Here is a 16,339-nt window from a genome sequence, read left to right on the forward strand (position 1 = left end):
TACACTAAAATATACCTATTTTAAGTGTATATTTTGATGAGTTTTGACAAATTTACAAACCTGTGTAAACACTACCACGAATAAGATGCAAACATTTCTAAAACCCCTAAATAATATTCCCATGTACCCCATGCTGGAGAGCCTCCTCACCTCCGGCCCTGGGCAACTATTAATCTGCTTTCTGTTAGTATGGATTAGATCTGTCTTTTTAAAAATGTCATATAAATGGCTTTTTCACAACGGGTTTGCAGCCAGAACACAGGTGTCGTGAAAACCACCACTCAACCTAAACCAAAATGGGAAAGGAAAAGACTCACATCAAGATCGTCGTCATTGGACACGTAGATTCAGGCAAGTCTACCACTACTGGTCATCTGATCTACAAATGTGGTGGGATCGACAAAAGAACTATTGAGAAATTCAAGAAATTCAAGAAGGAAGCTGCTGAGATAGGAAAGGGCTCCTTCAAGTATGCCTGGGTTCTTGGATAAACTAAAAGCTGAACGTGAACATGGTATCTACCTGTGGAAATTCGAGACCAGCAAGTACTATGTGACCATCACTGATGCCCCAGGACACAGAGACTTCATCAAAAACATGATTACAGGCACATCTCAGGCTGACTGTGCTGTCCTAATTGTTGCTGCTGGTGTTGGTGAATTTGAAGCAGGTATCTCCAAGAATGGGCAGACCGGTGAGCATGCCTTTCTGGCTTACACACTGGGTGTAAAACAACTAATTGTTGGTGTTAACAAAATGGACTCCACTGAGCCACCCCACAGCCAGAAGAGATACGAGGAAATCGTTAAGGAAGTCAACACCTACATTAAGAAAATTGGCTACAACCCCGACACAGTAGCATTTGTGCCAGTTTCTGGCTGGAATGGTGACAACGTGCTGGAGTCAAGTGCTAACATGCCTTGGTTCAAGGGATGGAAAGTCACCCGTAAGGATGGGAACGGCAGTGGAACCACACTGCTTGAAGCTCTGGATTGCATTCTGCCACAAACTCGTCCAACAGACAAGCCCTTGCTCCAGTCAATGTTACAACTGAAGTAAAGTCTGTTGAAATGCACCATGAAGCTTTGAGTGAGGCTCTTCCTGGGGACAATGTGGGCTTCAATGTCAAGAACGTATCTGTCAAAGATGTTCGTCGTGGCAATGTGGCTGATGAGGGCAAAAATGACCCACCAATGGAAGCAGCTGGCTTCACGGCTCAAGTGATTATCCTGAACCATCCTTGCCAAATCAGTGCTGGATATGCACCTGTGCTAGATTGTCACACAGCTCACATTGCTTGCAAGTTTGCTGAGCTGAAGGAGAAGATAGATCGTCGTTCTGGAAAAAAGCCGGAAGATGGTCCCAAGTTCTTGAAATCTGGTGATGCTGCCATTGTTGATATGGTTCCTGGCAACCCTATGTGTGTTGAGAGCTTCTCTGACTATCCTCCTCTGGGCCATTCTGCTGTTTGTGACATGAGACAGACAGTTGCTGTGGGTGTCATCAAAGCAGTGGACGAGAAGGCAGCTGGAGCTGGCAAGGTCATCAAGTCTGCCCAGAAAGCTCAGAAGGCTAAATGAATATTATCCCCAATACCTGCCACCCCAGTCTTATCAGTGGTGGAAGAACGGTCTCAGAACTGTTTGTGTCAATTGGCCATTTAAGTTTAATAGTAAAAGACTAGTTAATGATAACAATGCATCGAAAAACCTTCAGAAGGAAAGGAGAATGTTTTGTGGACCATTTGGTTTTTTTGTGTGTGTGGCAGTTTTAAGTTATCAGTTTTTAAATTCAGTACTTTTTAATGGAAACAACTTGACTAAAAATCTGTCACAGAATTTTGAGACCCATTAAAAAGCAAAAGTCTAATGAGAAAAAAAAGGTCATATAAATGAAATCATAGAATATATGTTCTTTTGTGTTGGGCTTCTTTCCTTTAGCATAATATTGTTGAGATTCAGCTGTGCTTTTCTGTGTATCAAAAATCTATTTCTTTTTATTACCGAATAATATTCTGTTGTGTGGATATACAATTCGTTTAACCATTCACGAGTTGATGGACTAATGGTTGTAAGAGAAGGAAATATGAAACAAGCAAAACAAAACTGTAGACCTGTCACTTTGGCTTTATGAATAACAGAAGATAGAAAGAGAGTAGGATTCTTGCTAAAGTACTCTTAAACTCAACAACTAAACTTCTGCCTCCTTTTCTTTCTCTGGGCCTGTTGCTTTTGTAATAATTAATAACAATGTTATTGTACAAACCTAAAATACTTTAGATTTATGTAAATTGTCATTGGCAGAAATCAAAGCATGTCATATTGATCAACTTTGGCTCACATATCATCCCTGAGTGGCAGGCATCTGGCCGAATCTATGATCCTCCCTCAGTTGAAAAGGAAACTTCTGGAAGTAAACTAATATTTTGGGCTGTGGCAGAAATTTGGGACCAAAACCAGGAACACAATATCAAGTTCCCCAGCCCCAAATTACTCTTCTATTCTCTTCCTGCGCCTGAAATGTCAACTAAGAGGCAGAACTGAAATGAAACAAAATCATTTATTTGGGGTCTCATAACTGTCATCAGGAGCACAGATTTGGGTGGCACCATAAATTGTGTCCCACTAGGGAACAAAGTCAGTTTTCAAAGACAAAAGGGAATACTTGTATATGCTGTTTACAAAGAATTTTGATTGGTGTTGGTGGCAGAAAACTAATCTTAGCTAAACATAATTAGTTGCTAAGGCTATCACTAAGCAAACGGTCTGTTACTATAGCAAGTTGTAGATGTTTATGCAGAGTCCTTGGAATATCTGCAGTTTGGCCCAGTTCTGAAGTTCGTGGTTCCACCTAGTGAGGACGAGCATAAGGCCCACCACTTTAATGGCTTCCTGGCTTTATTTTAAAACCCCATTGACATAAGTGACTCCATTTTATTTCACCTTGTACATTATCCTGAAAGGGGTGAGGGAGTGGACTGAACAGGTTAGGCATGGTCCCCTTCCCCTCATCCTCCCTCCAATCACCTCTTCTCACTTCAACCCAAGCAGCTGGTCTTTAACTTGTTTTATCTATTGAATTTCCATGTAAGATTTCATTTGCTAAAATGGTTCTCAGGTTAAAAAAAAATTGAAATCCCATTGAACCAAATCATCCTAAGAAAATGAGGATTCTTGGGGCGCCTGGGTGGCGCAGTCGTTAAAGCATCTGCCTTCGGCTCAGGGCGTGAACCCGGCGTGCCGGGATCGAGTCCCACATCGGGCTCCTCCGCTGGGAGCCTGCTTCTTCCTCTCCCACTTCCCCTGCTGTGTTCCCTCTCTCGCTGGCTGTCTCTCTGTCACATAAATAAATAAATAAAATCTTTAAAAAAAAAAAAAAGAAAAAAAGAAAATGAGGATTCTATTTTAAAATACAAACTTCCCATGATATAATAATGCCTTCCACTTATATGATATTTCTATTTCTTTAAAGACTTTTCACAGACATTTCATTTGGCCAAAAGAACAAAGTTAATCAATAGAGGCAATCAATTAAGAGTATACATTCACAAATGTGTTAAGTCCAGTTAACATTTAATTATCCTTGTTAATAAGAAATGAACCCAGTATGTGCATGCAAAATCCACACACAAACTAAAAACTTAATTAGAGCCAGTAGTTTCTAACTTCTTTCTCATTAAACTTTGTCTGGAAGTCCTAAAAAGTATCCACAGTGTCCACCCCCTCCTCCAAAAAAAAGGGCAGTGTGTGGGGGTTTCATTTCCTGTTTCTCCTGCAGGAGTGTGGTGGTGGAGAAATGAAATAAGAATCTTGGGAAAGCAGAATTTTTTAAACCCTCAGAAATGACTTTCCAAAAACCGATTGCCAAAATTTGACATGATAAAGACATATTTTTAAAAAGTGACTTAAAAGTCTTTCGACAGGCAAATATTAAAACATCAACAAGAGCATGGCTTAACTTTGGGCCATTACTGAGACCAAGAGAAGAGGCAAGGCCATAGGATAGCAGAGTAACAATTGATTCCAGTTTGCCTGGACAGTTACAGTGAACAACCATCAACCATTGTCCTGGCATAACTGTTACTAGCTCCCTCTTTCACTTTCACAATTGTCCTGATCTGGATGATATGGTTATCCTATCTATGAGGAAATGGTGCTAAGCACACATGACTAAAAGTGGGGGCATTTCCTACATGTTTTCTATTTCTCCTTCCCCAAATGATGCTCAAACTGACATGTTGTGTGATCTAAATTACAGATACAGTGAGACTTCTGCTTCCTTCTATTCATTTCTACCACTGATTTGCAGCCCTGTGAGCTTGTTAGAATTATGAAAAATACTGATGCCTGAGAAACATCTTGGAACAATTAAATCAGTGTTGCTGGAGGTCGGGCCTAGTCACAGATACTGTCCCAAAGCTTCCCAGATAATTCTAATATGCGGCCAGGGTTGAGAACCACTGATTCTGACAGATATCAAGCAATTATTTTTATTACAAGGCACCTGGTAATCTGAGTGATGTTTGAAACTTATTATCTCCTTGGGGGAGAAGGATACCCCTGCTCACCACCCTTAACCAAGGACCATAGCTTACTCCCCTTTGCTCCATCCTCTGGGTGGCCAAAGGTCCTGCTCATTCTTGTTATTCTCTGTGCACACAAGAATAAATCATTCTACTTTTTCCTCTGAAATCTTCAATACCCATAGTGATAATATAACAAAGCTTAAATTGTAAAAGTCCAAGTGAAGAGCTGTTTTGCCCTGAGATAAAGCCACTTGAGGTAATAAGTGATAAAAGCATTCAAAGGGACCTTCAAGTTGGCCACTCATTATTTGATGGAAGCTCTGACATTCTCAAAGCTTAGCAGCTGAAGCTAGGTGGCAGTCCTGCTTAGGCAATTAAAGGAGACGCCATTAAGACAATTATAAAGATCCACACAGAAGAAAACCCAAAAGAAGTTACCGCTGAGGTAACATCAACAGGGCACAACCAACTTGCTAACATCGTGCCTTTAAATATAACCTTCCTTATCAAAGTTGGAGAGTTTCCCTAAAATTATGACAACTCTTGAAGTTTCTGGATGCTTCTCAATACTCCATAACTTCTTCATATTCCAGTTTTCTGAAGATTGCCCCTACCACCACCCTTCAGGCATACATCTACAAAGGGGCACTAGCTAATTATTTATTTTCTATAAAATGAAATAATGTGAAGGGATTATGGAGAGTACTGAGAAGCATCTGAAATGGTAATGTACATTACAGATAGCCAAAACAGTGGCAAAATGTGATTCTTTAAAAAGAACATTATCTGTATGTCTATAAGGTTGTTTACCAAAATATGAATAGCATTTATCTCTAGGTGGAAGGAACTGTGGAGATTTTTATGTCCTTTCTGTCTTGCTTAACTTGTTTTATAATAAGCATATTTCCTTTTATTCTAAAATTTCATTGTTTTTATGAGAGTCATAATGTCCTTTAACTTACTAATGTCCATTAGTGATTACATAATTAGCAGATCATGAATGTTTTCTGTCATCTTTTTTCTCAGCCCAAGGCCTGCTTTACTTTAATTGATGGGTCCCCTAATTAGAGTTGTTAATGGATGATGCCAGTGTGTGTTCATCCCAGACAATCAATAGACTGTGCTTGTACTCACTCTAATTTGGAAAGCTAACCAGAAGTTGATGTTTTTGTTTGTTTGCTATTGTTTTGGGACTACCCAAAATGAGGCTAGGGTATATTGAGTTGTGTAAATTTTATACACCCTTAAGTGTTTAACAAAATATTTTGCAGAGCACGTGTAATTTTAGAAATTAAAAGATAAATTGCTACATCAGAACTAAGATCTTGAAAATATTTTGTGATTCTTCTAAATATGTTAAGCATAGTTGAGTTGAGTTAAGTTAAGCATAGTTGAGTTGAGTTAAGCATAGTACATCAAGAAGAACAGTTGGGAATACAGCTGACAGTAACAGTTGAGTAGCCCAATGCCTGATCAACCGTTCTCAAAAATAATGCTTTGATGTGTAACCAGATGTTGAGTGGGATTTTCCTGCTACCCTTGCATTACAGCTAAGGCCCAAGTTTGATGACAAAAGACTAATTAGTACCCTAAATCTAAGTTCATTAAGCCATCTCTGGTTGGGGCTAGCCACACCCCTGCAAGAACTGTAAACCAGAGATGAAAAAAACAGACACTACCATTATCCACTCTACCCTATCCCTCTCCCAGTCAATATAAAAGGAAAACTGGGGGAAGAGCCCATGGGCTTTTAGTATCTGTAAAGTAAGCTGTTTTGACCCTTCACCATTACCACACACCCTTTCTCTGTGTTCGGGAGGATGCTTCCTGCTTCCCTTTTTCAAAGCCAAGATGGGGGCTTTAAGAGACTCATAAGGTTATGGATGCTTTCACTCTCTCCTTGGATGTCTCCTTAGCCAGAAGACTTATTGAACTGTCCCTTTACTATGGGAGGAGGGAAATAAGAATTAAGAGATGGCAAGGTAGGGAACTACCCAATAGAGACTATCAGGCAGGAACAAACCCCATTTAAGTTCATATTTCCTGCTGGTATAAAAGATGCATTCCACATGGATAGAAAGAAGATGCAACTGGGAGTTCCAGTCCTGCTGTACCACTATAGCATGGGAAGAAAGAGGCTTAGCCATCAGAAGAATGTGTTGTGGCAGTAACAACTTGAAGATCTAAAAAGCTATCTAGAATATAGACCAGAGACAAGAGATAAAAATTATAAAAGAAAGATTAAAAGACAAGGAGGAAAATAACCATTTAAAGAGATCATGGATGAGAATTTTCCAAAATTGTTGACAGACACTAAAATCTCATTATGAAATCTTAATAAATCCCAAACAGGATAAATAAAAAGAAATCCACATCCTTCATACATCCTAATGAAACTATGGATTAACAAAGACAGAGAAAATATCAAAATCAGACAAAGAGAAAAGACTAATAATCACTTATAAAGGAATGGCTATTAGATCACTAGCCACATGTGAAGCCAGAAGACAGTGGAATAATATCTTTAATATTCTCAGATTAAATAACTGTCAACTTAGAATTTTGTACCCACAGAAACTATATTTCAAGAATGAAAATGAAGTAGAAAACTGTTTTAGACTAAAATTAAAAGGTCTTTAACACTAGATCCTCATTAAAGTAAATTCTAAAGAACTGTCATTCAAGCAAAAGAAAATAATCTGATGTAAGATCTAAAATGCAAGAAGAAAGATAATGAATAAAATCCAAATTGAGTATATAAAATAATAAAACAAGTGAATATATAGATAGTAATATCTAATATTTAAGCACATAAGGAAACTGAGAAAGAGGAGATACACCTCAGTTCATTTGATGACTATAGATGTAATCAATATATACTCATGATCATAACAGCAAACTAAAGATAAAAGGGACCTCTCTAACCTGATAAAGGACATCTATGAATACTGACAGCAATTATTGCACTTGCTGGTGACAAAATGAAAGGATTACCATTAATATCAGAAAAAAAAAGACAAGGGAGACTTCTGTTACCACTTCTAGTCAACATTGTACTGGACATCCTAGCCTGTGCAATAAAACAAGAAAAAAATTTTAATGCATAAGAATTAAAAAGGAAGGAAAAGCTATCATGATGGCGGATGATGTGATTATCTGTGTAGAAAATCTGACAATTTATAACTTATTAGAGTTAAGAAGAGTTTAGCAGATTTCCTGAATTTAATAAAAAAGTATATAAGTCAATTGCATTTTTACAATGAATCAACAATCTGTTAGAAGATGTATCTCCTCTACTTCTTGAGTTTTGTTAGTAATTTTATTGCTTCATTTCCATATTTTACATTTGCAGTCTACCATTTACTTTAGTGTGAAGTTAGTGCCTACTGCCAGTTCATTTGCCATGGAGTCTCCATTCACTTTTGAGAAAATTTCTTATTTTAGTTTCAGGAAGATTTCAAAGGAGTGTATTTCCTGAATTCTTGTGTATCTGAAAATATTAATCTGTTGGCTCTATACTTGAACAACATTTTAGATGGTTGTAATAGTCTTAGGATTCTTTTTTTCTTTAGAAGTTTATAAGCATTACTGTACTTACTATTTTCTAGGGTTGAATATTACTGTGTAAGAATCAGAAGTCAACCTGATTTTTTCCCTTATAGATGGCTTTATCTTTACGTTTTTTTAAGAAGATTTATTTATTTAAGAGGGAGAGAAAACACTGGTGAGAGGGGAAGGGCCAGAGGGAGAGAGAGAATCTCAAGCAGACTCCCGGCAGAGTGCAGAACCCAATGTAGGGCTTGATCCGATGACCCTAAGATCATGACCTGAGCCAAAATCAAGAATCAGATGCCCAACCAGCTGAGCCACCCAAGCGCCCCAATCTTTATGTTTTAAGCCAAGAGAACACCCTCTTTATTTCTGAGGTCTAAAAAACTTGCTAAGTTTTGTTCTTTTTTTGTTAAAGATTTTAATTTATTTGACAGAGAGAGTGGGAGAGCACAAGCAGGGGCAACAGTAGAGGGAGAGAGAGAAGCAGGCTCCCCGCTGAGCAGGGAGCCTGACGTGGGGCTCAATCCCAGGACCCTGGGAACATGACTGGAGCCAAAGGCAGACACTTAACCATCTGAGCCACCCAGGTGCCCCGATAAGTTTTGTTCTTGCTCACTCTATCAGCCAGGGTCCAGTCATTAAAAGAGACTTCATACTAAGTATTTCAAGAGGGAATTTAATACAGGAAAATCTTCACAGATGTGAGAGAACTGAAAGAACAAAAGAAGAAGAGGAACCCAGAGATAATATCTGCAGGAAACAGCTATCCTTTCTAAGACTAGGAAAACAAAGGGAAGTGATGATCAGAACCTAGAAGCTTGGAGGAGGGGACTCCAATCCCCAAGGAAAGGCTGCTGCTTGGCTGGTGCTGTCACTTAAGAAGTTTGAAGAGACCATGCAGAGCTGAACCTCAGACCTCTGAAGAGTATGCACTTCTGACTGCTGCTGTTATTGAAGGAGCAAGATCAGTCAGTTATGGGAATGCCAAAAGAAGCTGGAAACAGGAACCAGCAAAGTACCTTTGCTGGGTCTATGCCGATGGGGAGTATCATGGAAACAAAAGGGAAGATGTTCCCTAGTCCTGCCCCTTATTGGCAGAGCCTAACAAGGAACAAGCTGGCAAATGAAAAATGTAATTTGAAGAGTCTCAGCCCCAGCATCACCAAATAGAATATAGAAGGGTATGTTTGGAGCTGAGAGATTAATAACTGGCATGCTCATTAAATGTCAAATTTTCCTGGGATACAGTATGCCATTCCCATCTGTATCTTCAAGGCTCCTTTTGTTTCAGCAATGTTTTCTTATTTTATATTTGTGATTTTTCCCCCCATTCCATTATTTGATCCTTAGATTTTCTTCTTGTGGGCTACAGATTGGTGAAAAGAAACCACCTCATGCACATAGCATATGGCTAAATTAATTCCCAGTTTGTTAAGCATAGCATACATAAATCTAGCAGGAGAAAAGAGACTACACAGCGCAGCATGGTTTTGCACACCTTTCAGAGGTCACCACTGCCACAAACACTAAGCCCTTAACAGGGAAACACAGGTGCTATTGTCACTGTCTGCACAGTGTAGGGCCTTGCTGCATCTAAGAAGCTAAATTTCATGTTTGTGATCCAGGATGATACTATGGAAAAATTCTCATAATGTCACAGATATAGTTTTACTTTCTCCATTCCCAGCCTATTTTATTTTATTTTATTTTATTTTATTTTATTTTATTTTATTTTATTTTATTTTATTTAGAACCCATTTTAGAACAACAAATCCCTTCTCCTGGCTGGGGTCTCAGAAAAGAAATCCAAACAATAAAACCCAAAATATATTGAAGAAAAAAATCACATAGTGACTAGTTGTACGATTCTTTCCTTTCCTGTTTTATTTACAGCTTTCGAGTAACAAATTTGTCCTCAAATCCTTACCTTTGAAAGTATCAAGAGTGACTGGCACATAAAGTTCAGTTGAAAGATATTTTATCTGTGTGCTAGTGTAACCTTTAGTTAACACAGAAACCAAAAATTAGATGTGGAAATTTCATTTTGTGTTAGGATGATTGCCCTCCTCCATAATGATGAGTGTGGTGGGTGGATTTGTGAGCTTTCACTGCTAGTCAGGCATCCGCTATTCCTCACCCTGATATAGTCATCTTTTGCAAATTGCTCTTCCAAATGGCAAGCTTCATCTGAAATTAGACACTTTACTAGAGACATTATTTGAGTAACAATTTGAAAGATTCTAAGCTTAAAGGGAGCGGGGGAGGATGATAACTACATGAGCCACAGGAAGCTGTAATGAATGAGTTTATTTACCTGACCAGTTGCCTGCAAAGACAGGAAGAATAGTTATATTCTCTTGACCTCAATCTCTTCTGGTGATACCTTAGATCTAGCTCCATCAATTTATATTTTTAATTACTTACATTTTACTGTTCCTTCCCTTTGCTTACATTTTTAGGTCTACCCGATATTAAAAATAATTATATCCTACCTCCCACAAGCTGCCAAACTCATTGCAATCAAACTTCTTGAAAAAAATTATTCTCATAACCTGCTCATTATTTATTCCCTTCAAATGTGGATTCCAGTTTTGCCGCCCCACTAAAACCACTCACCAATGTCACAGATGACTTGCAAATTATCAATCTCATTGCTATCTCCTTTTCCCCATTCCTCTCCATCTCTCTCCATCTTTTCATGTTGTTCTCCTTGAGTCTCTCTCTCCTCCTGACGTTTATGATACAGAAGCCTCTTTGTTCCACTTTTGGACTCTCCTTCTCTGTCTTCGGCACTGATTTTCTTCCTCCTCAGGCTCTTAAAGGCTTTCTAAGACTTGTCATTCTCACTCTTGCATCTTGATGAGTTCATCAATGTCCGTGGTTTCATCTTAGCAAAACTATGTCTCGATTCATTTATTTCCTCAAGCTCTATTCCTATGTTCACAACTTCATGATGGATGTCACTCCTGGGATAATTCAACAACATCTCAAACTCAACAGATCCAAAGGTAAATTCATTGTGTTCTCCCACGAATTATCTCCTTTCCCAAAGGCTGGAAGCCTGTTCCTCATTCCTCACTGTATCTAATCAATTAGGAAATCTGTGGCTCTCTGCTTTTGCCACATCTGCATCTGCCCCTTAAACTCCATTTTTTTCTTCTCCATTTGCTTTTTTAAAAACGTAAGTATAGTTGACACACAATGTTACATTAATTTCAGGTGTACAACTTAGTGAGTTGACAAGTTTATAGATTACGCTATGCTCACCACAAGCATAGCTACCATCTGTCCCATTACATCGCTATTACAATATCATTGAGTACATTCCTCATGCTGTGCCTTTTATTCCCATGACTTACTCATTCCATAACTGGAGACCTGTATCTCCCACTCGCCTTCACCCAACCCCCGTACCCCCTCCCCTCTGGCAACAATCAATGTGTTCTCTGTATTTATAGGTCTGATTCTGGCTTTTTTCTTTACTCTTTTTTTTTTTTTTTTTGGTTCAAAAGCTGTAGTATTCAAAACAGTATAATCCTGGCACAAAAAACCACATAGATCAATGGAACAGAATAGAGAGCCCAAAAATAAACTTAGGCTTACATGGTCAATTAATCTAGGACAAAGTATATACAATGGGGGAAAAGACAGTCTTTTCAATAAATGATTCTAGGAAAACTGGACAGTTACATATAAAAGAATGAAATTGGACTACTTTCTAACACCTTATACTCCATTCTTAACACCACTGCCCTACTCCCAATCCTCACAATCACTCATATTGTCTTTTGTAATAAGCTTTTAATTTCTCTTCCCCTACCCTTCTTTTCTCACTGCAATCCATCATATTCAACAAGGTCAAATTAATTTCCAAAACTAGATCAATGGTCATTTGCTTGCTCAAATGTCTTCAAGAGCTCCCTAGTTCCTTCTCAATTAAGTGCAAATTTATCATCCCTACATTCAAGCTTCTTTGTGATATATTCCCAACCCATCTATGCTTGGCTCCCCCCCACCATTGCTACTATACACTACAGGAAAACTGAATTACTTGTTGTTCCCTATACCTGTCCCTAGATTCTCTATGCCTTTATTCATTCCACTTCCCTCATCTCTACTTGTAAAATCCTAACAAATATTCAATATCATTTTGGATGCCTTCTTTTCTATCTTCTTTTGTAAAGACTTGGTTGAAACTTCTTCCAAGATCCAATCTGAAATTTCAATTATGTCAATTATTACATCCTGCCTCTAATTACAGTTTTCTGTGAACTTTTTTTATCCTCCCTACTCAGACTGGAACCTCCGTTTTTTAATTGGGTAATATATTGGACAATGTATCTGTGCTCCACAGATCCCTTTTTGCCATTTTACTATTATGTGCCCTTCCTCGACCAACGTCAGTGTTCCTGGAATTGCCAGACCAGCACCTGTGGTGGCTCTTCTTCAGAGTGTTGTCCTCTGCCTATTGGAGCCACTTTGCCCACAAGGTCAGGTGGCTAGCGCTGGGAGTCTCCATCCTCCCACTCTACACTGAGGTGGGTAGCAGTTAACCAGTGGATATAGATCAGAGGACTATGAAAGCACAGCTGCCTGACCTCAAGATGATACAACTTAGAGGGCTAACTCACACTAAGAATTCCCTGCAGGATCAGGCTAAAGATGCCCCTTGTAGGATCTTTGCTGAGATTCTATCTTTGCTTGCCTTCTTCTCATTCCCTGCTCCCTAACCCATCAGCCCATCTCTTAGGGTCCTGCCAGGGAGCCCTGGCTAAGACAAGTAACATTTTTGAGTACCTACTGCATGCCAGGAACCATGCTAAATGTGCATGTAAATAATTTCATTTAAATTTAACCCTCACAACCACTCTGAGAGCTAAGTACTATTATTCTTCTGAATTAACAGATGAGGAAACTAAAGTTCAAGAAGTTACTTTTTCAAGGCTATATAGCTAGTAGGTGGCAATATCAGAAATACAAATAAGGATTCAGAGGCAGCTCAGTCAATCATTTTGCTATGCTCCTTCCAAAACTGCTAAATGAAAGGTAAACATCTAAAGTGGCTCCCCATGATTCCTCCCTCCTGGTATTCACACCCATATTAATCCCTTCTCCTTCCAGTGTGCACCGGACCTAGTGATTTGCCGCTAACAAATACAATATGGCGTAAGTGATGAGATGATACTTCCATGATTAGTTATTTTAGACTGTGACTTCCCTCTTGCTAACAGACCCTCTTGCAAGCTTTGATGAAGCCAGCTCTCATGCTGGGGAGGCCCAAGTGGCAAGGAATTCAGGATGGCTTCCATCAAGATGCCAGCAAGGAACTGAGGCCCTCAGTCCAAACACCTGCAAGAAACTATCTTGCTGACAACCACAAGAGTGAGCTTGGAAGTGAATCCTTCCCCAGTGAGACTACAGTGACAGTCCACCTCCTGATTGCAGTTCATGAGAGATCCTGAGCCAGAGGGCTCAGCCAAGATGTGCCAGGATTCCTGACTCCCAGAAACTGGGAAATAATACACGTGTGGTGTTAAAAAATGGTTTTAAAAACCTGCTGCCCGGAAAGCAGAGAAGGAGTTAGTCTTACTATTCTGTGTAACACTTGCAACTTCTGGCTCAGCAACTCACCAAAGGAAATGCCAACCGATAATCTATCACCTCAGGTGATTTTACAGTTCAGTAAACTTAGCTAGGTGGCAAAGCTTAGTGTGGCGGCAATAAACCACTTGAAAAGCATTACCTTTCCAGTGTGACTGGGACTCGGTATCCTTAGAACCAAGTAAACAACAAATAAATTATGACTGAGGATTGGGTAAAGAATTTTTTAATGCATCCATAATAAGTGTTTGGTTTGGTGCTTATTTCGATCAATTAATCAATCAGTGAGGGGCAATGTGAATCAGGCACCAGCTGGCTTATTGAGCAATGATAAGCGAAGTTATGTTCAGCGTCTCCCAGTCAACAGGTGCCTGTGTCTGCCCCTGCATCTCCGCCCACATATAGCACAGCTGTCATGGAAATGGATATCGGCCAATGACGCTTTCTCCAACTCTTTATTCCTCTTGTTGCCATGGGATGACAGATTAAAATGCAGAAAAGATACAAGTAAAATCGAAAAATATGCAGCCCTCCAACTTTCACAGCAAGAAGAGGTAATAAAACGGAACGGACGACATTGAGGCACAGCTAGCCATGATGATGGTAGGAGTAGAAAAATTTCAGAACATAAAGGCAATTGCATAATGAGCCACGGGAAAAAATACACACCTTCTCCATCATTTTCTTTATCCTTTAAGTGGCTGACAACAACTGTCCTGATTTGTCTGAGACTGTTCTCGTTTTAGCACTGAACGTCCTGTGTCCCAGGAAACAGCTCAGTGACTGGCAAGCCAGAATGGTTGGTCACCCCTAGCAACAAACATTAATTCCCAAAGGGCTCTGCTCCCATTGACATTTGCTTTTTTAATTGGGAAGGGGGTCAATATAAAGCAATTTTCTTCAACTTTCTCTGTGAAAGCTATAAATATTCTATTGGCAGGGCCTATTTTTTAAGGTAGTGCCACAAATTGTATTTCTTCCACTAAAGAGTGATAAAGACATTGGAAAGATTCTACTGATCTAACTCAGGTGAAGTACTGAAGCTGAAAGGTGGGGGATGAGGTAGGGGAGTGGGTTTGGAAGACAGAAAACTGTCAAAAATATGGACTAAGAACACATTTAAATTATCAGTATATTATTGATGGATGGAATCATTTGGCTGGATACAAAGGCACAACTTAATTACGTTCGTAGTCACTTTTCATCCTTAGAAATCTGGGCTTTACAATCTGCAAATTTCACACAGCCAGAAGATGTCTCAGAAGTAAGCCAATTCAAACCTCAACTGTTTGTCTAGCCTTCAAGGAAACCTCAACGCGCGTTTTGCTGCCTGTGACTGACACTGGTTTAAGTAGATCTAAACAGGTGTTATAAGGTAAAAGGATTCCTTGGTTGCCTAAGTTTGGGAAATACCGAGGTAAGCAATATCAAACAAGTTTCTTGATTGCAGAAGTTTTCTAGGCATTTTATATGCTCACAGTGACTCTCAGAAATATACATAAGAATCACCTGGGGAACTTTTAAAAACTACAGATGATTGGGCCCCACCCAGATCTAGGGGATAGGAAAAAAAAAACAAACCCATCACTCTCTGGATAGTTCTGATGTTCACCTGATTAAGAATCCCTGGCTAATGCATACTGTGAATCTACAACAGTAAGAAAATATCTGCAATATCGGCTGTCACAACATTTTTCTAGCCATGTCTCCTCAGGCAAGGGAAACAAAAGCAAAAATAGACTATTGGCACTATCCCAAAAGAAAAAGCTTCTGCACAGCGGAGGAAACCACCAACAAAATGAAAAGGCAACCTACTGAATGGGATAGGATATTTGCAAATGATATTTATGATAAGAGGTTAATATCAAAAATATATAAAGAACTTGTAGCTCAACACCAAAACAAGCAAATAATCTGATTAAAAATGGGCAGAGGACCTGAATAGATATTTTTCCAAAGAAGACATACAGATGGCCAACAGACACATGAAAAGTGCTCAACATCTCTTATCATCAGGGAAATGCAAATCAAAACCACAATAAGATATCACCTTATACCTGTCAGAATGGCTAGAATCAAAAAGACAAGAAATAACAAGTGCTGGCAAGGATGTGGAGAAAAGGGAACCCTCGTGCACTGTTGGTGGGAATGTAAATTGGTACAGCCACCGTGGAAAATAGTATGGAGGTTCTTCTAAAAATTAAAAATAGAAATACCATGTGATCCAGTAATTCCACTACTGGGCATTTACCCAAAAAAACCAAAAACTCTAATTTGAAAAGATTTATGAACCTGTTTATTATAGCATTATTTACAATAATGAAGTTATGGAAGCAATGCAAGTGTCCATTGATAGATGAACGAATACAGAAAGTGTGTTGTGTGTGTGTGTGTATATATATATATATATATATATATATATATAGTATATTGTATATACAATTAAATATTACTTGGCCATAAAAAAGGATGAGATCTTGCCATTTACAACAACACAGAAGAACCTAGAGTATTATGGTAAGTGAAATAAGTCAGACAGAGAAAGGCAAATAATATAAGATTTCACTTATATGTGGAATCTAAAAAACAAATGAACAAACAAACAAAAAGCAGAAACAGACTCTTAAATATAGAGAACAAACTGGTGGTTGCCAGAGGGGT

At 38.9% G+C, this 16,339-nt stretch overlaps 1 protein-coding gene across 1 annotated transcript; it reads left to right on the top strand.

Annotated features, from left to right (window-relative positions):
- The first annotated feature begins 225 nt into the window (after positions 1-225).
- LOC113265862 (elongation factor 1-alpha 1-like) lies at positions 226-1,838 on the top strand. The gene is given in 3 exon segments (XM_044389436.3): positions 226-482; positions 484-1,027; positions 1,030-1,838. Coding segments are annotated over 3 exon segments (1,281 nt in total). The 5' UTR covers positions 226-296; the 3' UTR covers positions 1,581-1,838.
- The last annotated feature ends 14,501 nt before the right edge of the window (positions 1,839-16,339 follow it).

The sequence above is a fragment of the Ursus arctos genome, chromosome X, assembly GCF_023065955.2.
Source record: "Ursus arctos isolate Adak ecotype North America chromosome X, UrsArc2.0, whole genome shotgun sequence".
Taxonomy (NCBI): domain Eukaryota; kingdom Metazoa; phylum Chordata; class Mammalia; order Carnivora; family Ursidae; genus Ursus; species Ursus arctos.